General features: G+C 40.0%; 1 protein-coding gene across 1 annotated transcript; it reads left to right on the top strand.

Moving 5' to 3' along the window:
* The first annotated feature begins 13,857 nt into the window (after nucleotides 1-13,857).
* On the top strand, nucleotides 13,858-22,415 carry tbx22 (T-box transcription factor 22). Its single transcript, XM_088009771.1, has 8 exons — nucleotides 13,858-14,652; nucleotides 14,939-15,152; nucleotides 16,273-16,374; nucleotides 17,353-17,510; nucleotides 19,115-19,305; nucleotides 20,906-20,970; nucleotides 21,300-21,385; nucleotides 21,481-22,415. Exons 1-8 carry the CDS (start codon nucleotides 14,220-14,222, stop codon nucleotides 22,008-22,010), a joined length of 1,779 nt encoding a protein of 592 aa, XP_087865897.1. The 5' UTR covers nucleotides 13,858-14,219; the 3' UTR covers nucleotides 22,011-22,415.
* The last annotated feature ends 857 nt before the right edge of the window (nucleotides 22,416-23,272 follow it).

The raw sequence follows: 23,272 nt of genomic DNA, 5'->3' as shown, positions 1-23,272 counted from the left end.
AGAAAACTCTCCGGGGATGAAATCAGAAAAGGAAAAAAATAAAATAAATAAATAAATATATGAGGATATTCAGAGTTTGACTGAAAGGATGTTGAGCCAGAACCAGTTTGTTTTGCTCTTACATCATAACCTCAGATGTGAACGTTCATGTCTGCAGAAGTCGTGGATCGGTGATGATGGCATCCATTAAACTGTACTAAACCTGTGCTTCATCGCTTAAGTCTCCAAAGTAGCACAACAAGCTGGAGAGGCTTTTTCCTTTACGTTTTTACGCACTGGAGCTTTGCTACATTTCCGGTTACATGAATGTATTTGTTTAGGCCCAAAATTTGATATTTCTACCACCATTTTTTTCAATTCTTATTCAACCCAATTTTATATCACCTATCATCTTTTGCACTTACAAAAGAGAATAACTGATCCAACTTAAAAAAAACTGTTTTAGAAAGTTAATCCAAAGTTAATCCAAGTAAATTTTATTCAGGACAAATTTAAGCACTGATTTGTCAGTAATAGAGCTAATCAACACCAACAAAATCAACAGAAAGATTGGTCAAACTCACTTTTCTTCTAACAACTACCTCCAGAAGTGGAACTGTGGAGGAAATTATTTTGATATCTGTTAAATTAAATGGAAAATTGCTCATGTTTCTTGATGCTGCACTTATTTTTACTGCTGAAGCCATAGCTTGGGTTTAGAAATAATAATAAAACAATAAAACCAGTTTGAACATGCAAGTACAAAAACAAGCAGTTGTTGCACTCAGTGATTAGCATTAGCATAAGCTAAGAAAAATGTATTTCTCTATGCTTTATGCATCCAAACTGTAATTGAACATATTAAAAAAAATAGAGATCATGTGTAACATGAGAAATGACAGCAAATAGTTTATTGATTATACTACTGCAAAAGTTTAAATGCACAGCAGCCATATTGGATTTTGAGATTGAGGATGGTGAGAAACGTTGAAAATAGGACATTTTTGTTTCAAAGATTTATCACAGATCAATTTGGAAGATTTTCCCTCTAACTTGGGACTAACTAAGTCCAACTTCTTGTTGCACTGACATGTAAACATCTTACAAAAGTACAGAGATAACTGGAAGCCTTATTTTATCTGAAAAGTAATCGATCTGAACCGCTGGACACATATTGTCGTGTTAGAATGAAAAAGTATGTTGTTTGCATGGGAATCTGCCAGCAAATATGATTTCTTTTGGTCTTTGTATCTGCATTTCCCAGATAATATTCATTGGAGCTGAACTTTCCAAATGTGACATCAGTGTGTTATCCATCTCTGTTTCCAGAACATTTCAAGAATATTAACCCCACTGGCTGATTTTATTATTTTACTGCATTTAAATCACCCTTTGTATAGTGGTGATATAAAAAAAAAATCAGAGACAATCAGAGTTTTTTTTATTTTAGATTTTGCTTTTGGGAGCGCATGCACGCATCCTCACCGAGCCAAAGTCAGTAAATACGTTGTCAAGTTCCTTTAACAACAACTACAGCTGCAAGTCTCTCTGGGTAAGTCTTTAAAGGTTTGGCACGTCACGTCGCTGAGATTTCCATCCCTTCCTCAAGACAAAACAACTCCACCTCCTTGAAATTGGACGGGTCCTCCTGGACGGCAGTCTTCAAGTCAGACCACAAACTCTCATTTGGATTGTGGCTGAACGTCATTCCAAGAAATGCAAACGTGTCTCTTTAAAGCTACTTTAGCATCGGTTCAGCTGTGTGCTCCGGGGCCGCGGCCGTTCTCGTTACCCATGTCAGTCCTCTGGGGCAGCGAAACGCAGTCTGAGTTTAACATCAGCGAAGTACGAGCGATCTGCAAAGAGGGGGCAGCGTCGAAACATGGCGGCAAATCATCCAGAGAATTATCCTGAGCGAGGAATAGAAAAACCGAGATTTCTGTTTTCTGGGAAAAAGTCTTCAGGATAAATTTGAAATTGAATTCATGAAAATAAATTTGCTTAACGGAAACATGCCAATTTAGAAAAAATAAATAAATAATAATAATAAAAAGATTGGTGGGTTTTTGGGCTGTGCCAAAATAGATGCATTTCACAAAACTGTTTTCAGAACACAGGAGTCACATGATCAACAGCCAGACGTTACTGCTGAAGGAAACGACGAAGAAGATGACAGGAAGTGGGAGGATGATGATGGTTTGTTTTATTTTTCTGGACAATGTGCTGCTGGCTACACCAGAGCTCTCACAGCACAACACAGCTCATGAAAAGATGTGCGTCATTCGTATACATAACATCCATAGCTCTTTTCTAAAATGGCCGACTCTCCAAAACGCCGCATACGTAACTGTTCCAAGTACAATGGGCTTGTCACTCCAACGCCTGAATAAGACGCCAATGTTTCCTGATACATCCGTTGCCGCCATGTTTTTTAATAACTTATGTGAACAAGATTGTTCACAGGTGATTTCTATGTCATTTCTTATTAACAAAAACGCTGCAATTGCGAAATTTTGTTTTTTTCGACATCAGCAGAATATTGACAGAGATTTGCAATGGAGACGCAGCAGTACTTTTACACAGCAGATTTGATTGTTTTTCACCTTGAAAATTTCTAAATTGAGGGCAAAGTCACGGTTAGCTTACTGCTTCAACACTGCCCCACACAAGGTCGGAGAGTTTCTCTGGACCAAAACAAAACAAAACGAAGCCGCAGCTTCCACGGGGAAACACAGTCTCGGTCTTTCTGAACTATTCATGCTCCATATTGTCCTATAGTTAAGACTCGCTTTTTTCATCTCTGTGACTTTTGGCTTCAAAACACAGAATTCCTGCTGCATTAACACGACTTCCTCTCTGCTCCTGTCCTGTCCTGTCCATCCCAGCTAACTCAAGCCAGGCCACACCAGCCAAGCTGACGGTTTGACCTTCCTCAGAGGTCACGCCTATTGTTGCAGCCGCCCCGTCCACCGCAGAACTCCTGCTTGCACTTCAAGCCGGCTCTGTGGAGCCAATCATCCCTCCACCCCCGCTCAATAACCGGGCTTGTTCTGAGAAGACGTGGGAGTGAAAGGTCCGATTAGGGCCTGCTGGAAGCGTTCAGCGTGTACGCTCCCCACCCCGCCCACCACATCGTCCCAGCAGGCGGCCCCTTCTCCCCCTCAGCCCCCACTCGGCCCCGCGCCGCTCCGAGCCGTGATTGGCATGTGAATTGCAGTGTGTGGTGATGATAATAAGAGCACTAACCGGGGCCAGGCCTGCGCCTTCCAGCCAGCAGCCAATCTGAGCTGGCACAGCCTGAAAGGCGACCGCTGCCACCGTCTGAAGAGGCAAATAAAAATGACAAGCTAACTGTTAAGAACTGCTGATTTTTCACATGTTGTTTTAAAAGCTTTTGTGGCTCTGCCAGAAACATTTTTCACCAACTGCCCCAACCATTTTTTTCCCCCTCTTCTTCCATATTTTCATTCTTCTTGGCTTCAACCACATTCAGATACTTGAAACCCCTCATTTATCAAAAAAAATCTAAAAATAATCACCCTCCGCTGTAGTCCAGCTCTGACATTTTTGTTTTTTTTCTTTTGAAAAATCTGCTCACTGTGATTACTTCCAGTGTGACGAAAACCGATCCAGACAAGTCTGACTCAAAGTTTTCATGCAAAACAATCAATTTCCTACGAACAATTATCATTTCCTCCAACCGTACGTGTTAGCAGCTCTGAACGGAGCAAACAGCACATTTCAAGTCTCAGTGAGACGCACGTTTACACGGATGGCTAAGAGTTTCTGAAGTGAGGTTTTAATGTAAGCGGACAACATCATAATTTATACTAAACTCTGTTTAGTATAAATCCAGATTTTTCCAGGAAGCTGAAGCTAATGACTAAGAAAAATAAAAAGACTTCAACCACCTTAAAACAACTGCTACTGCAAAAACATAACGGAGCTTTATGCAAACAATATTTAATAAACCTTTAAACTACAGCGCGATCATGTTTCCATGGCGAAACACACATAAAGCAAAGATTATTTACACAGGAAGTTGAGGTTGGAGGCTGTGCGCCACCGAAATTCTTCCACTGTACAAAATGTCCTGAGAATATCACATGTAAACACAAACTGATAAAATAGTGTTAAACATTTTAGCTTTCTTTTAGCTTTTATATATTACTATTATTGTTATTTAGTTGAGATGGCTGTACAAGTTGAATGAAGGGACATTTTCCTGTTGTTATTTTAGACCTTTTGAGACTCTGATGTCATCCTAACTTTTCAGCAAGTTAGGAACTTTGTTAAATAATTCCTCAATATTGATAAAAAAGTTCTAGTTCGACTGGTAGATTATTTTACTAATAACCCATTTTCCCCGTGTTATAGGTGAAATTATCTATAAGTGGAACTAGGACTTTTTCATCAATATTGGGGAATTATTGACTTAAAACAAGTGCTAAAAATTACTTGTAAGTTAGTTATTTCAAATGTATCAAGATATTTTAACTAGAAACCAAATGTGTTTTTGCAGTGTACTAAATGAAGAAGCAGAGAAAGTTATCTACTGCAGGTACTTAGATCCTTTTAGCTAGCTAAACCTCACTTTAAAAGTTTGAACTGTCCCTTTAAATTGGATTATTTCGCGCCTTTTTAAAATCCAAATATATATACTCATTACAGTATTGGTAAAGTACACCAAACACTCCTCGGATTAGTTTTGAAAACCTGTCCATCCTTTCTGGGTGAAAACAGTTCCCACCTCCCGGTGGATCCCCCGGTGCCTCAGGTCAATCACCGTCCCCGGCTTGGCTCGAGCTTCCCGGAGGAAAAGAGAGAGAGAGAGAGAGAGAGAGAGAGAGAGAGAGAGAGAGAGAGAGAGAGAGAGAGAGAGATCCCCACATGCCGAGGCTGACTCCCATTATCAATTACGGCTGTTTTTGTTTCCTTTTACCGCAACATTAACCACACAGTTACTGGCAACCAGAGAAGGAAGGAGGGAGACCGAAAAAAAAAAGAAAAAAAAAAAAAGCCATTTTCATCGAAAAGAATTAGCTATCTAAACAAGTGAGATGGGTGTGGTGTCGAGCCCTGGATTTACAGCTGGCCTCACGGAAGCTTTGTGGACAGATGAAGATCTATATGTGTTTAATGGGAAGAGGGTGAGTAGCAAAGGGATAACTGGAGGCTTAGGGAAGGAAAGGGAAGAGGAGGGAGGAGATAATTCACAACACACTTGTGGTGAGAGCGGGAGGCAGCGACTTGGCAGAGATCTTCCTCTCTTCTCCTGGTTTCTCTGCCCTCCCGTCCTCTTCCCTCGTTACCGCCGATCAGGCTGAGGCAGCGGGAGCCGGTGAAGGCTGGATGCCGTGGCACATGAGCCATTAAATCTTCCAACACTGTGGGCAGCGGGGAGACGAAGGGGGGGAGCGGCGGTACCAGGCGTCATGCCCGGGATCCCAAATGTAGCCAGTGAGGAGAGCAGAGGAGCTGCAAAGCATCGAGGAAGCAAAGAGGAACTCCGGCCATCTTACCCAAACCACTGGAGGAACTTTAATTTATTATTATTTTTAATATGTTTATTCTGCGCAGTTCAACCTCTGCATTTCTCTAAAATTACACGAAACTTGAGGCCTTTAATTTCAATTTCTCAGGAGCTAAAAGCTATGCTAATGTGGTTATAGCAGAGTGCGTCTTGTGTGCAATTTCCACGCGATTTCATTAAAGAATAAAGCACATAAGGTTGTAATAGTTAACTAACACTAATACAAATAAAAACTGAAATTGAGGAAAAGTTTTCATTTACTGAAATAAAAAAAAGTTTGCATCATGTTATAAAGTTATTCCCTCATTAAAAACACACCTGGAGTGTTGCTTTGATTCTTTCATGAATGTCTGAGAAATCCTTTTATCTCCATGGCAACCATTCAGCTGTAAATACCTGGGTGGACCAAGAGCTGCTTTTGAGGATGAAGCTCCCCCTCAGAGCTTCAGTGTTCGAGCTTCCGCCTTACAGAGCAGCCCTCCCTCAATCAGGTCCTCCAGACTAGCCAGCAGCAATTAGCAAACATCTGGTGGAACTGCACATCTGCTGAGGTCATTATAGGAGCTACTTCTCAGAGCAACGCTGATAAAAACGTTGTTAAAGGGTTAATAGAGGAGCCATGTTGTGATGACTTCCTGAAGGTGGAGCTTCAGAACAAGCAGGAGCTTCTTAAAGAGACAGAAGCCCAATTTCAAGGTGTTAAATTACAAACTCAATTTTCTTTTAAGTCATATTTGATGTATACAGTATTTTTATAACAACAGAATGAAACATAGTTACTTTTATTGTGCTGTAGAATGGCACTTTGTGCCTGGAAAACACGTAATACTTCTCCTTTAATTTACTTATGAAGACCAAAACACACCGTCTTAATTAAATAACTCAGGACTCTGGTTTCACCCACATCACTGATTGATAAAGAAAAACTGAACTTCTTTATGGCAACTTATTGAGATGAAAAGGAAAAATGAATTCAAGAACAGTTTGAACTGCAAAATGACCCATTAAATATGTGTCAGGAATTATAAGTTTAGAGAAATTGCTGTAAGAATTGTGGAGCTGTTGATTTTAGTTGAGACATTTATGATACACGTTCATATACTATTTTATTCATTTGGTTTTTTTTACTGTATCCCTAAAATATCCTCCGATACGTCCCTGGAGGAGAACATTTGAACTCCTTTTAGCATCAAAATTAGACAGCTGACTGACGTTTAGAAACATCTTCCTGATTTTTCTTCACGTTCTCTGAAGAGAGACATTTTTCCTACTGAACTAAAATTTCTACCTCTAATCAGCCAGCAGAGGGGACGCTGCGGACCTTCACCACGAAGAAGGGCCAAATTTAAAACAGAGGTTATAAGAAGCAGATGCGATGCTTCACACACACACGTGCATGCGCGCACGCACGCACACACACACACACACACACCATCCCGCCGATGACATCTGAGGGTCAAATGAATTTGTCACAAGGTTAGAAAATACTCACCTCTTGGCTTTGTTCTTCTACAGCAAACCTTAGTCAGGATTTTTTTTTATCTCTAGTAATGTGAACACAGATACACATTGTTTTGAAATGTATGGAACTAGATTTGGTACGCTGCAAAAACACAAAATATTACCAAGTAATTTTGGTCTAGTTTATTGTTCAAATATTTTAGTTCATTTAAAATAAGACAAAACTAACTTATAAGCAGCTTCTCAGCAAGAAATAGGAGCTTGTTTTGAGTCAATAATTCCTTAATATTGACGAAAAATTATAAGCTTCATTGGCAGATTATTTCATTTATAATATGGGAAAAATGTCTTGTTATAAGTGAAATAATTTGCCAATGAAACTTGCAATTTTTCATCATTATTAAGGAATTGTTGACTCAAAACAGGCTCCTATTTCTTGCTGAAAAGCTACTTATGAGTTAGTTTTGGCTTATTTCAAGAAACTAGACCAACATTGCTTGGTAATATTTTGTGCTTTTTTTGCAGTGTACATGTTTAAAGTGAGCCTTCACTTTTCCCCGCAGCGAGCTCCCGTCCCATTAGAGCCGCCGTACAATAAGTGCATACAGCGTTCTGCGTTCAAACCCTTCACACGCGTCACACTCTGCAGGTTGGAGGGAGTTTGACGTTTGGCAGCGAGCGGGCATCCGCTCCAGCACTCCGTGCCTAGAATAACCCTTTAACACACGCACACGCACACACACACACACACACAGAGAACACACACTGCTCAGCATCACGGTCCCAACTTAAAACAAACCATCGGGGGGCCCCGTCACTTCCATTCAGCGCTGAGATACAGGCGGACAGGCCTGTTTATAAACACGCAAACACTGCCAGCTGGGAGAGTGTGTGCTCTCATACTGCATACGCAGAGATGCATGGCCGTGCAACTGCTCGTGATTACTCTCTGGGCTCTGCTCTGCAGCTGCAAACACACACACACACGCACACGGATGCACACGCACACACTCTTCAGCTTCAACTGTAACCAAAAATATTTTTTTAAAAATGACTCTTTATGTAAGGGTTAAAAAAGGAAAGAAAAAAAAGATGGATATTACACTAATAAAACAAGATGGTAGAATTTAATTGATACAATTGGTGTGATGGTTTGCTACATTTTGTTTAGGTCGACTAACGTCAACAGAGCCAGAACCAAAAATTCAGCAATCAGCTACTACGCACCACAAGTCTAGAACAACAGTCCAAAAAACTGCAAAACAGCCGAAAGACTGACTTCCTTCAAATCAAGACTAAAAACCCTTAGTCTGTTTAGAGTTGTCTTTGAACCATAATAAATGAAACGTTGACTCATATTTTGACGTTTAATGACAGTTGGAAAAATGTAGCTTTTCAGATGTGTTTCTGTGATTTTTCATTTTTGCATTTCTATGATGTAAAGCACTTTGAAATGCCTCGTTGCTGAAATGTCCTGCACAAATAAACTTCATGTACTGATGGAAATAAAGACATTTAGACACACTTCTAGTGTTTTCCTCAACTGGAACCCCTGAATAAATTAAATTCAATCATATCAACTTTCAACCCGAGTTCACCTAAATGAATTTAAAGAAATCTGTCAAGTTTGGTACTGACTTAAACATTAGACAGAAAAAGCAGCTTTTGTATTTTAATTTGTATTTAGTTCATCAAATGGACGTATGAAGAATCTGTCTGACCAATGATTTTAAAATGTATCTATAAGAATCATTTCCATGACACAATGAACAAATTCTCTTACAAAACAGATTTTTAATCTCAATTGGATTTTCCTGGTCAAATAAAGGTTAATAATAATAATAATAATAATAATAATAATAATAATAATCAAATCTGTTTAATCTAGTTTACTTACAGTCGTGCCAACGTCTTTAAATAAAAAAGCGATTTGAAAACTCACCACCTGGTGGTGTTTTCTATTGATGCGAACATTGCAGCTGCCCACCCAGGGAAGCATTCTGTCAAGGAGGGGCACAAAATCGAACATTGCTTCTGCCTGACTTCTCTGCGTTGTGCTCAATGTTGGGAATATTAAAAAAAAAAAAAAGTGCTGCAAGGTGAGAATGTTGATTGCATTTTATCTATAGTGGCAAAATTAATGGCATACATTTGATTTTTAGTTCAAAATATAAAGTATTTACTCCAACTGACCCAAAAAGAAAGCTTTTTCTGTGATTTTTTTTCTAGCATCATGACGACCTTGAAAGGCTAAAACATGCAAGTCATCCTGAACTGAATTTTTTTACATAATTAGCATGATATTAACAGATTCCCAGGCATTTCAAATAGTTCTTCCATTTAAACTATATAACAGAAACTGATAGGGATATTAAAAAAATGGTTGTGTTATGTTGTCAATGTTTTAATGTTCTTCATGGACGGTACATTTAAGGCCACCTTCAAGGCTTTAACAGTGAACAAATAATGAGCTAATTATTAATCAGCAACATGTCGACAGGCTTGGAGGCGTGAAATGATGGAGGAGCTCCTAATTTCAGCCGCCCATCAGACTTCCGCCTCAATGGAAACCCGAGGATCTCACCAAATTGGGTTTGAGTGTCGCGTTTCCGCCGAGGGCTCGTGTTGAGCCTAATAAGAGGAAACATGTGTGCCAAATATCCCCGAACAGGACAAACTCAGATTTGCGCTGGATTAGCGAGCAGAAAAGCAACGAGGGGAAGGTGTTTCCTGTTGGGCCACCAGGACAGCCGTCATCACGCTGCCGACATCCACTGATCGAGAGAGGAAGATCTATGAGCTGACTGCTGAAGACGGAACGGAAAATATTTATATATATTTGAGATACCTGTGAGGAGGGAAAGAATCTGGAGGTTTTACCTCAGAATAAGGACCTGGAGCCAGGGCCGGCACAGAGTTACATGAGGCCCCAAACTGAGGGGCCCACTTTCAGTGAACTTCACCACGGTCAGACAGATTAGAGAGTTGGGGAGGCGGGAGAGAAAGGAATGTTTGGATCACAAGTTAGCTCATGAAAAGAAATGATCTACCAAAAGAAAGCAAATTCAATACCATTAAAATGTGACTGCTAACTTTAAAGTTACAAAGGTTTTTCTTACAAATTGAGAAAATACATTTAAAAAATTATATATGAAATTCAGAAACTTCTTTGTACTTTTTTAGATTTTAAAATTTATTTTTAAAATGTATTATATATATATATATATATATATATATATATATATATATATATATATATATATATATATATATATATATATATATATATATATATATATATATATATATATATATATATAATTTAAACATACTTTTTTGTTTTACAAATTCTTCAAATATAAAATCAAATAAACTGGGGTTCTTACATATGACTGCATGAACTTACTGCTTGTACATTGATGCACTTTTTGGTCATTAATAACTCTCACATAGACACCTCTGTTGTGATGCTTAAATTAATATACAATCCAGTCAAACCACCAGATTTTTCCAAAAATATTTAAGGATTTTTGTCTTTGAATTCAAAGTTTGCCTCCCCAGCAACATATCAAAATAAAAACTCCTATAAATCTGTTTTGACATTTGAGTACAATGAGACGCCCCAAACATGTACCTTTCTGGTAAAATAGCTCTTTAATCCAACACTACAAATTAGTTATCGGTATTAGCAAGGCTACATTAGCTTACACCAGGCACAATGCATTGTGCTAGCCCATTTAAGGGGGAGAATTGTAAGAGAAGAAAAAATGATCACGAGATGAAGTCACTGCTCTTTCACTTGTGTAGAGTGTAGAGAAGAGCTCACTAGTCCCCCTAGTGGACTCTTTCGGTTATGGCGCTAACTCACCCTTCTTCCAGACAAAGGATTTAATTAAATCTTTTCTACATTTTAAATCAAAGTAATGCAGATGATCAGAATAATTGGATCTAATATCAGTATTATACCCTGCAACAATCGCAGCTAAGCAATAGAAAACATTTTATTTTTGAGTCCTTATATTCCCTCCCCCGCCCCCATGCTGTTTCCCCCCCTGGGTGGTGAGCCATATCATGTCCAGTGCTATCTCTGGTTCCAGGACTAAAGTGGCAAAGTTCGCTTGTACTTAAGTCCGGCTCTGCAGCCGTGCAGGTTTCAGAGGCTTTGATCCCGCTGTGCGCTTCAGCTCCCCAACTCTGAAGGGGATACGGAGACGTTTTGGGGAAGGACTGAAAAGCCGACTCCCGTCCAGGTTCCGACGACAGAGCAACATGTGATTCGGGTTGGTCATAGCTCTCCATTTCCCGGCTGTTGTCGGGAGATTTCCATCAGCGACCAAACCGAGCGTGCCGTAAACACAGCCCTCATTTGTTTTCTCCTCAGAGCAATTATAGCATGTGATTAAAACCATTTTAAACAGAGCCCTCGCTCAATTTTATTTGTGTAAAGCGGATCTATTTCATGTCGAGCTGTAATGTAATAATCCCGAGCTGTCATTATGGCCCGAGATCTCCATCCGATCTGCGCGTTTATGAGAAGCAGACAGACGCACGACCTGACCGAGGAGAGAGAGAGAGAGAGAGGAAACTAGAAGATCCCACCTACATAAAGGGCCTCAACTAAACCCTTCAAATTAATATGGGAAATGTTAAGTTCAACAGAGAAGCAGCGAGTTTCACGGAGATATTTCCCCCCTTTTCCCCCAGATGTCCTGAATTTGCAGACTTAAATATTTGGCCCTTTGTTTCCCTTCCAATACTCTTAAAACCCATTTTATTTAGATATCGGCTGTCTGAATGTGGAGAGGCGATCCCGGGGAATACTGAAAGGCTTGTTTAAAGAAAACAGTGCCTTTCAGGAGGAAACGAAAAAAAAAACTTCTCAAACTCTAGAGACCATCAAATCGAATCGCCTTTATTCGAGACTAAATTTACAGATTTATTCAAAAGTGACATTATTTGACAAACTCTTTATGACACGAAGCTCAAATCAAATAAAAGCATTTCCTGTAATGTGCAACTAAATCAGCTACAACTTCCGTCCTCAGCTAACAATAATAATCATTTTTGTTATGTCAGTGAGACGTAAATAACCCATTTGCCATAAAACGAACCGAAGAAAGAAAGAAAGAAAGAAAGAATGAATGAATGAATGAATGAATGGGTCGGAGCAGTGAGTCGTTCACTGATGTTACAAACAAAATGAAGATTGCTAAAGTGGAAGACAAACATAGAAATTGACTTTCCATGTACTAACACTAATCTCCCAACTCATTAAGTACAATTCTGTAAGTATCAGAAAAATGATTAGAAATAGAAACGTGTTCATAAGATTCAACATCTGTGAAAATCACAACTCTTTAGTTCAGGAGCTTCCGAATTATTCCTATATCTAAAGAAGAAAGAAAGAAAGAAAGAAAGAAAGAAAGAAAGAAAGAAAGAAAGAAAGAAAGAAAGAAAGAAAGAAAGAAAGAAAGAAAGAAAGAAAGAAAGAAAGAAAGAAAAAGGAAAGAAAGAAAGAAAATAATTCAAATGTGTTGAACTGAGTTGTCTCTCTGTTGTCTTTAGGGTCATTGTCCTGCTGGAAGGTGAACTTTGACCCCAGTCTCAAGTCCTTTGCAGTCTCTAACAGGTTTTTTTTATTCCTATTAATTAGCCCATCAACTATGATGAAGCTCTCTACTGTAGAAAAGCTTTCCCACAGCATGATCCTGCCACCACCATGTTTCAGGGTAAGGATGTGATGTAAGCTGACCGACAAACAAAAGGTTCATTTTGGTCTCATGTGGCCAAAACTTTGAATGTTTTTGTTCCTCCTTGTTTTGTTCATCACTGACTTTCTTCTTTCTTTCACTGATGTCACATTTGTGAAGCACATCACTGATATTTTTCCTGTCAACCGATCTTCCTACCTGAGCTCACTGCAGCTCCTCTAGAGACACCATGAAACTCTTGGCCCCTTTATCCGATCAACGTTGTCTTCGCCATGTCGGTCGAGGTTTCAAGTTGCGCCGCACTCAGTCTGAATCTGAAACGAACCACTGAGGTGCAAACATAAAGCTGTACGTTACAAAACGATGGATCATATTCCAAATTGGGACTTTTCTGAAGGAAGTCGGTTAAAGTGGGGGCTATCAGAGGGAGTGGGGCCGAATCCAAATGCATGCCACACTTTTCAGATCTTTGTTCGTAAAAGACTCATGTATCCTTTTGCTTCCATGTCTCAACTTTGCAGGGGCTTTGAATCGATCTGTTCCCATAAAATTCTTAAAGTTTGTGAAAATGTGGGAAAAAGTGAAAATAGAAATCAGAAAGTATGATTTTTGCTCCCTACTGCAGATGTATTTGTGTACATGCATGAAAAATATTTATTAATATCCTCCATGTCGCTGGTTTTGGAGATTGATTTTAAAGCAACAACTTGATTTGGGAAGATTTCTTTTTCCCATTTCCATTTTGAACATTTATTATTATTACTCCTACTACTACTATTACTACTGTAGCGGTAGTAGTGCTGATATGTGCTGCTTGACTTGCTTTATCTTGTTTAATTTCATATTTCTAGTAAGAGTGGGCATTTGTTATATAATTTATCATGATAAATTTCTTATGATAATAATTCAGATTTATCCTGGTCACAATAACAATAAATAATAAAAACAACGGACCGTTTTGTTTTTTACAATTAAAAAGAACTGGGATTGTTAGTTTTACTGATTTTTTTCTCTCAATATTTGTTTAATGGGCATATAAATAATTATCAATAAATTTGAAACATATAACTAAATTTTTTTTTTCTAATTTTAGTAATTAAAAAAGATTTAGTCATCGGAAAGTGCGATTTATTTTACAAATCTTAAAGAATCTTTAGGAGTTTCCTAAAGAACCGTATCGTACGTGTGCAGGTTTTTCAGCAGCAGTATTTATGTTAGCTGATGTCAGTCATAGCTGAACAGAAGTAATAAATAGTTCTTATTCTCATTTTTATCGTTATCACAAAACATTACGATAAAACTTTAAATCCATATCGACCACCACTGATTTCAACATGTTTAAAATAAACCGTCTAAGCCCTCAACAACCATTTAACGTACTTTAACAATAGTTTTTACTATAAGATCGAGTGTATATTTGTGTGGAGCGATGCGCGCTGCGCTCTTCCCTCCCTCTCCGTGACGCGCAGAGGGACCAGAGGAACAAGCAGAGAGGCAAAGAAAAAAGAAAAAAAAAAAAGGGGGGAGACCGTGGCATGGATGAAGGAGGTGGGGAGAGTTTTGTGTCGAGGTGGAGAGGCGTGCCAACAATCAGCGATTTTGGACGAAGAGCAGCGCGCGTCTCAGAGAACACATGGCAGCGCACCGGATCCGTTACGCAGCGTCCAGGCGTCGCTGCGAGACAGAAGGGACTCCCTGAGGCGCCGCTGCCGCTTCTGGTGCCCCATCCTGCCTCCTTTTCTAGCGGAACCCGGAAGGATAAATCTTGGGAGTTCGACCGGTTGCGCACAGCTTTTTTTTTTTTTTTTTTTTCCTCATTGGTGCCCGGGATGCAGGGCCTGAGCTCCCGGGCTCACGCGTTCTCCGTGGAGGCGCTGGTGGGGAAACCCTCCAAGAGGATGAAAGTGTCCGAGAGGCACGATTCAAGCGCGGCTGCAGACGCTGCCGGCGGCAGGAGCATCAGCAGCGGTGAGAACCCGCAAAAAGCTGGGGATGCAGCAAGTTTTACGCAAAGTGGAGGAAAGAAGTTTGAAAAACATTTTTTTAAAATATTATACTTTGTTTTCTAACCTACTTGGCTAGTGAAACATATAATTCAAAAGCAAATATGTCCATCATGTTAAATAGAGCTTTAGTTCTGGAGTTATCCTAAGAAAGCATCCCGATATTTCTCTAACAACCTTTAAAAACACCCAAAATAACTCAAACATGGTTTTCTTTTTTTTTCTTTTTTTAAAACTTATTATTTTTCCAGGCCTGCCCGAACACACCGCCAGCCAGATGACCGTAGCAGGTTCATGGAGGCCTGGAGACGCGCCGGGACAGAGCGGGCCGGAGGAGTCAGACCCGGGGCCCGAGGAGAGCGACTCCCGGCCGGACAGAGAGGTCCGGGCGGAGCTGCAGGGCTCCGAGCTGTGGAAGAGGTTCTATGAAATCGGAACCGAGATGATCATCACCAAAGCTGGCAGGTAAAAAAAAAAAGAAAAAAAAAAGAAAAGGAAAGAAAAAAACTTACAGACCTGATGTGACAGTTCAACACAACTGGCTGCTTCAATATACGGAATTAATAAAGCCGATAAAAACGTTTAATCTGGTAGACAAGCGAAACCTTTTCATCAGATTATGATCAGATGAATTAAAATAAACCGTCCCCGGACTTTTCTGTTTAAATCAGACAACGCTTTGTCTAAAAAATAAAAAACAGCCCCATATAAACATCTATGAACAGTCCACGTTATCGCCGTCAGTTACGCATGAACTAAAAAGTGGACATTATCAGCAACACGTATCGCTCCGGCATTTACATTAACTGCTCTGCGGTCACAGGTGCGCGTTTATCAGGCGGAAATATAGACCTTTCAACTCGCTGCGGCCGTTCAGGGATGAGTAAAGAAAACTGCTGGTTTTCCAAACAAATGAGCGGCTTATCAGTTTGTAGCGGGAGCAGAAACTAATTAGAATATTGGGAGACATTTCCGTCTCTCCTCCATGTTTTATTGTGACTGGGAGACGGAGAAAAGTGCAGAAAGTGGGTCAAAGTTTGCTTGTGTGTATATATATATATATATATATATATATATATATATATATATATATATATATATATATATATATATATAAAGACCACTTAAAGTGATCAGTTTCTCCGATTTTACGTTTTATAGGTAAATGTTTGAGTAAAATGAAAATTGTTCTTTTATTCTATGAACTACTGACATGTCTCCGAAATTCCAAGCAAAAATTTAGTATTAATTTGCAGAAAATGAGAAATGATTAAAATAAGGAAAAAGATGCAGCGCTTTCAGTCCTCAGATCATGCAAAGAAAACAAGTTAATGTTCATTTAGAAAACAACAATACAGATGTTTTAACTCAGGAAGAGTTCAGAAATCAATATTTGGTTGCAGGTTTTCTATGGGGTTCATTTTCTCCAGAGGTGTATATTCCAAAAAAATATTCGGAAAAATAATAATAAAAAGTAACACTATATTGAATTTTAATATTTTCCAAAATGTTTCGTAAAATTGTCAATATTATCGCGATATTTGATTTGATACTTTTTTTCTCCTTTTTTTGCGCTTGTCTTTAGAAGAATGTTTCCTTCTGTGCGCGTCAAAGTGCGCAACCTGGACCCCTGCCAGCAGTATTACGTGGCAATGGACGTCATGCCCGTGGACTCCAAGCGCTACAGGTTTGTGGACTCACGAAACAAACCGTGGGGATTTAACTCATGCTTTGTTTCTTTTTGCTCTAATATGTGGCTGCATCTTAGTCAGCAACCGTTTATAGCTTCACAGCTAAAAGGCTCCAATAAACGTGATAAATGTACTTAATAAAATTAGTGTAAGTCTATTAAAAAAAAAAAATATTCTTTTTTTCAACCAAATAAAATCTATTTTATTGGCTGAAATAAATGTCGTTCTAACTGTTCTGTTTTACGCTGGCTTAAACTTTGGACACAGCAGAAAATATGAAAAATATATTCATTCATGAAGCTTATATAAAAATACACCTGATTAGTAAGAGGGGGAAACACTCACAATTGGAGATATTAATGTACAAAAACCAGTTTAATAAGTGCAAAGAAACAGTTTCACTGTTTCTCTTATGAGGTTTGACCTCCATGCAAAAAAGAAAAACTAAACAGCTGGCTTGTGATTAAAACAAAAACAATAATAAATCTGATCATAAATGTAGCAGACTGGTTATATTTCACCTGGTCTTAGATAGTGAGATTGCGTTTTGCTCTAAAAATCCCCTTTCATAAATTCATCTCTCATTTTTTTTTTTTTACACATCTTGTTGTTGTGGTAGCCAGCATGTTTGGCCTCAGTTTTAAGCGCTGTTGCTGATATCTGAAGCTGGATAAAAAGTGAAATTCGTTAAACCTCTTCTGACAGAAGAGCGTTTAGTAAGTTGAAACATTCACTGCTAATAAAACCCAGAGAAACGTGTCGGCTTTTCCTGCTGGAAGCAGATGTGAGGTCAGTGGCTTCTCCTTTGTTCTCGTGCGATTTGTCACCTAAATAAAGCAGCTAACGTTACAAATCAGCTGTCGTTAAAATTAAAGTAAAATAGAAAATGAAACATTCCTTCTTTACAGTGTAGCTTTTCTTTTAGGCCTTAACTTGCTGACGTTTTTGTTTTTTTGTTTTTATTTTCTGTGCAGGTACGTGTACCACAGCTCGCAATGGATGGTGGCTGGGAACACGGACCACTCGTGCATCTCTCCGCGCCTCTACGTTCACCCGGACTCGCCGTGCACGGGGGAGACGTGGATGCGACAGGTGATCAGCTTCGACCGGGTCAAGCTCACCAACAACGAGATGGACGACAAGGGACATGTAGGTTGACCCCGGGGTCGCTTTCCTCTTCCTCGTCCACAGCTGTCCTGTCGATCTGGGACGAAAACAAAACAAACAAAAAAAAAACAAAAAAAAAACGAGTTGAATTTAACCACTAAAACTCATGTTTTATAAGGGTATATATTTTTTTTGCTTTTGAGTAACTTTGTTTCAGTTTTACAGCTAAAAGAGAATCACAAATTGGTTAAATTGGTGGCTCAGGGTTCAACTTTCTGCCTGGCAAGTTGGACTTTAGCAATTCCCACAAATCCTGTGACATTTTATTGAGTGTCTGTGGTTTTTCAAAATACAACACAAGTGAAGACGATTAGATCCTAAAGTCTAGGTAGGATCAGATACCAAAACAATAGCGACAACAAAATCAACCAGTATTTTTTATTCAAATTTAAGCATCTCCTAGATTAGTTTTTGCAGTGTATGGAAGGCAGATTTCTTCTTTTTGCGTTTTTGTTTTGATAACATGTTGAGGCGTAGCATGTCCTCATATTTGTCAGTCATGCTGGACATCAGAGTCAGTTCTTAGAGGCGCTGACAGCTCCAACTCTCCTTAAATCACCGTCGCCTTTCCCGGCTCCGATACTGATGAGGAGACGAGGAAGCGGAAATCCTTCTGGGCTCCAAACATGGAAACGGCACAGATGTGGAGACCGGGAGGGTTTGGACACAAACAAGAGGCGGTGATTCGATATTTACGCTAGAAAACGTAAAACCACTTCATAAGGAAATCTAATTCTGCTATTTTCTTAAAGTCTTTTTTATTACACTAACTGCTGGACCATTTGTTTTGGTTTCCTTGTTTTTAATCTCTTAAAAACTTAAATGAACAGGAATAAAATGGATGATGTTCCCAACAGAAAGACTTGTGTTGAGTTCAAATGTGGTTAAAAAGTGGTTTTTATATTAAATTAAAACAATTAGTACATTTTTAACACATTATGGGTTAAAGGAAGTATTAAAGAACCAACTGACTGTTCATGTCATAAATATTTCATTTAGTTTCATCAGCTGACGTGAAAATAATTTTTTTTCTGGATGTTGAACTAACTTTTATGTTTGCAGTTTTGTTTAACTTAAATTCAAACAGGAGATTTAGCAAATAAAACAGATTTAATTTGTCTATTCCAAACAAATTCACAAATTACTAAACTACAGTTACAACACACCTGAGCGCTAAAAACAAATTTTGAACATTTTCTTTTGTTTTGGATCTGAATTGTTTAGTTGAATCCCTTATGTATTTTATATTTAGATTTACTTATTCTAATCCAAGTGTTTTAATATTTTTATTTTTATTGGTTCTGTAGAATAACTAAGTTTTCATATTGTGCTTTCTTTTTTATCAGTGTAATCAGACAAACTACACTGTTTTCCTTTATTTTACAATTGTTTAGATTTTTATAATGTTTAATTTCAAATTAAACGCCCGCTCTCATACAAAATAAAAGTTGCGATAAAGCTTTTTGGGATTTTTCCATAACTTTCAGGTGTTCTCCTGTTAAATCTATAAATGTCAGCGTGAATAACCAGTGACAAAAACACCTTGTCATATTAACTTAACAAATCTGGACGCGTCTTCCTCTGTCGGCCAGCAGATCATTCTTCAGTCGATGCATAAATACAAGCCCCGCGTCCACATCATCCGGCACGACCCTCGGATGGACCTGTCCCAGATCCAGTCCCTGCCAGCCGAAGGGGTGAACACCTTCTCCTTCCCAGAGACGGAGTTCACCACCGTCACGGCCTACCAGAACCAACAGGTGACGCTTCACTGACACCAACGTCAAACAGAGCAACGACGACTCTGTAGCAGTCTGGAGAATACCAGCTGCTGCTTTGAAACGTTTTGTTCTGAACATATTTAAAGCGAGCTTCAGTTTGACTGCATGTTCAGAAGAAGAAGAAGAAAACTAAACTAAATAAAACAGAGCATCAGTAATGCACAGCTTTTCTGATTTTCTGGGGCTCAGAAATGATTAGTCCCAAGAGCTTTGTGGTTGATTTAATAACTGCAGTTTTAACAAAGCATCCTAAAGCTGATTCTGATTTTTCTTTAAGAGCTGCAATTTAAAACAATACAGGAACAACATGAAAATAAGTTCAAGTTTTCCAGCTGCATGTGGTCATTAGCTGTATCGCTACACTGTGCAAGAGAGAGAACACTGCAAAACAGGAATTAGTCATTTAAAACTATCAGCTAAAACCTAAAACTTTTGCATCTTCAATTAGCCACATAGGTAATAAAACTATATGAATTAACATGACTATTTACTTGAAGATCATTTCCTTAATTCTAAATGTTTTAAAAACTGCTAACATTTCAGACTCCATCATGCTCCATAATAGAGCTTCCCAAACCTTAGAAGCATCAAGCAGAGTAGCAATAAGATAATATGTTTAGCCTTCCTGCTGGCTGCTAAAGGTTATTCACTCCATATTTACAAATGTTACCTTGGTGAGAATTGACTGCCTGAGGTAGATGTGTTTCTTATATACCTGAGAAATCATCAAGTTGGCACTAAAACAGGAAGAGGACGAAAAAGTCTAAGAGTGAAACGACAAGCACCTGCTAATCGCTAGCTCGTTGTGTTAGCAGCCTAACCTATCTCCGACTGCGTATAGTATTTACTTTAACTTCTTCCTGTAAATTTATTTTAAACACCTGACAGAAACCAAACGTAACTGAGTTTCAGTCTAATTCTCTCAGTACCTCTTTCCACACCAAAAGTTGTTGTTTTTCACACATCCTAGTGGTAGTTAGCTTACATATGCTATGCTAGCTGGTCAGGGCACTCAGGTCAAACTGAGGGCATGCGTTGTCTTCTCCAGAAATAACCAGAAAGCAGAGGTTTACTCTTTGTTGTGAACATGTTAGTAGCTGTGATCCTGTTTGACGTTACATATGAATGAATGAACCTCCAGTTTGTGAAGTTTAAGTACGGCATGTGGCCTCGGTGAAACCATAAATCCAGTGTTGTTTTCATGCTCCTCAGAGAGAGGGTGTGTGTATTTCACACAGCCTACCTGACCCTGCCGCTCGCTGCCATTCCTTCGGTAACAGAGCCGCCTGTGGGGGCTCCCACCTCTTTTCATCAGGGCTCATTTTACTATCAGGGAACATATTATTACAAAAGCTCAGTAACAAGATGTGACTGCTACAGCTGCCGGGGCCCACGGCCCGTTAAAGCAGGGCATAAAACGGTACAAACTCCTGTCTGAACAGTGTTTGACAGGGCTGATAAAATCCAAACAGAAAGGAGGGGAGTTCTGCCACTTTTCCCCTCTCGCGTGAAGCCGAGCTCATTGTTAGCTTAACAGATGTCCAGCTGACGCTCTGAATTTGTTCCTCTTTTGGGCAAGATCACCAAGTTGAAGATCGACAGGAACCCGTTCGCCAAAGGCTTCAGAGATCCAGGGCGGAACAGGTACGGCACACCTCGCCACACACAGAACATCAACGCTTTTACTCTGCAGATCGGTTAGCGTCATGCATTTGGCTAAACGAGTCAGGAGGGAATTTCAGTTTTAACTACTGAAATGTGAAGCCATGTAAAACCTTCAAATAAAGCTGAACAGCGTAGTGCAGAATTTCACACCTTTCAGAATCAACATTTGAATTCCTACATAAGGATTTTTACTGTTTACACAGTAAATCAGGAATTGTGTGTGTGTGTGTGTGTGTGTGTATGTGTGTGTGTGTGTGTGTGTGTGTGTGTGTGTGTGTGTGTGTGTGTGTGTGTGTGTGTGTGTGTAGGGGGGTTTTGGACGGCCTGTTGGAGTCATACCCCTGGAGAGCCCCTCTGAGCTTGGACTTTAAGCCTTTCTCCATCCAGCTCCAAGGTACTAATCTGAAAATCTGTTTAGTTTTCTTGTCTTAAGTTTTCCATGCTTTCTCACATAACGGAGTGACTCCAGTTCGTGACATCTGTTGACAGGAAGCTCCCTGTCGCCGAGCGGCACTGCGAAGAACTTCCTCCCTCTCTCATCGTCTTCACCTCTTCTTCCGTTCTCCTGCCCGGACGCCGCTCTCCACGCTCTCACCCTGCCCCTCTTTGGGAAGGCGTCCACCGCCACGCCCTCCATTTCTCCGCTGCCCGGCAGAGTCTTCTCCTCCCTGGGAGCGGACGGACTGAAAGGCCTTCCTTCGCTTCCGCCGCTAGCGGACCTGCCACTTCTGTCGGCACTTCAGGGGAAGAAACCCCTTCACTGCAGGGATCCATGTCTGCACCGGTCCCCCGGGAGCTCCCCGTGTCTCGTCCCCCTCCACAGCCCTCTGAGCCCACTGGGATCATCCCTCCTGCCTCATCTCTCTGACACTACGACCCCCTACTGTCTTTACAGCTACAGCTTCCCCCTGAGTCCCCAACTCACGGCTATTTCTAGACACGGCAAACTGAGCGAAGACACGACAGACTGCCTGCTGCGGCACCCCGCCTGGCAGCAGACCTCCAACCACTGCCTCTGACAGCTGGACTCTTAGGACCTAGCAGAACTAAATGGAGAAAAAGCGACTGACTGCGAGGTGGACCTTTGTATTTAAGAACGGTTCAAAACGATGTGTTGGAAGGTCAAGCACAAAAACCGATCCTGAAGCTGGTCGATCCTGAGCCAAAACCTCCAAAGTTGGAATAAATGTACAAACTTTTCTCTTCAGGGTGGAAGTAGATTGTTTTTTTTTTCCACAGTCTTTCTGTGAGGTTATAGTTATTTAAGCCAACTTCTTCACACAATGTTACCAAAGAGCATCGACAAAAGGAGCCTGGGTTATGTCAGGTACTGACTGAGAAACATGGCATTTACTGTCACAGTCGCCATTAACATAACCATGGTGAAGTACCTATTAAAGTTTACTTTGTACTTTGGTCAAAAAGGTTCAAAAGGTTTTTTAACATACCAACACAGAAACATACAAGGAAATTATAGGTATCTGCAAATATGTAAATATTGTCCACCACAACTCCTAAAATATTCACTAGTATCATTTTTTTGACAAAAGAATCACTTTTGGCAAAACAATGACGTAGGCCATTGCTCTACGAAGGCGACGGTATGCATTTATGTACGTACCGTACACAGACACATGCCAACAGACACAAAAACGTACATATGAGAAAAGTGTTTTCCAGTTGTGCATGACAAATGGCCCTGCATTCATCACGTGGAGTTCTCCGACAGCGGACAAAAGTGTGTTTTGTGTTTACTCTGAGGACTCGGTGTCAGGCTCAGCCACCCCTGACCGATACCATGAGCTCATCAGGTCTCTCTGTGGTTTTCGGCTCGGTGCAACAGCTGCCAGAGTTCAGGCAGCCAGCTTCCCTTTCTGCACCGTACAACCAATATGACTAATCAGAGACTCCTGGAGGTGAAGTGATTGTGCTTCAGAGCTCTTTATTGGGCCCAGATGCAGCAGAAAACAGACCTTTGTTCACTGACACAGTCCAAAGAGTCATTGTTAGAGAGGTGGAGACTTTTCCTTGTGGCTTTTCAGCTAAGAAAGTTCATGAAAATCAAATGAAATAGACCCAGTATGGGACTGCGTGTACCAAATGGGACACGCCTGTTTAGCCGCTGATGTGATAATTCCTGCCTTCAGCTCCGACTCGAGGCCCGGTACCCAACCCTCCCGCTCTTCTTCTGGTGGTTTAGGCAAAGTGGGGGGATGGTGGGTGGAAATGGACTGTTTCCCGACAAACGGTCATAACCAAACAGCAATTTACTTGTCATAGC

This window comes from Poecilia mexicana, unplaced genomic scaffold, assembly GCF_051168715.1.
Source record: "Poecilia mexicana isolate PSO_F unplaced genomic scaffold, ASM5116871v1 scaffold_10, whole genome shotgun sequence".
In the NCBI taxonomy this organism is placed as follows: domain Eukaryota; kingdom Metazoa; phylum Chordata; class Actinopteri; order Cyprinodontiformes; family Poeciliidae; genus Poecilia; species Poecilia mexicana.
The sequence above is the reverse complement of the archived record's forward strand: the minus strand, read 5'-3'. Positions and strand labels throughout refer to the sequence as shown.

Excerpts from the sequence above, each read along its gene's own strand:
- tbx22 (XM_088009771.1), top strand. The coding sequence starts at position 14,220 with ATGGATGAAGGAGGTGGGGAGAGTTTTGTGTCGAGGTGGAGAGGCGTG. Across the intron at positions 16,375-17,352 it reads GTGGACTCCAAGCGCTACAG|GTACGTGTACCACAGCTCGC; the intron begins GTTTGTGGACTC and ends TTTTCTGTGCAG. Across the intron at positions 17,511-19,114 it reads CAAGCTCACCAACAACGAGA|ACGCGTCTTCCTCTGTCGGC; the intron begins TGGACGACAAGG and ends TAACAAATCTGG.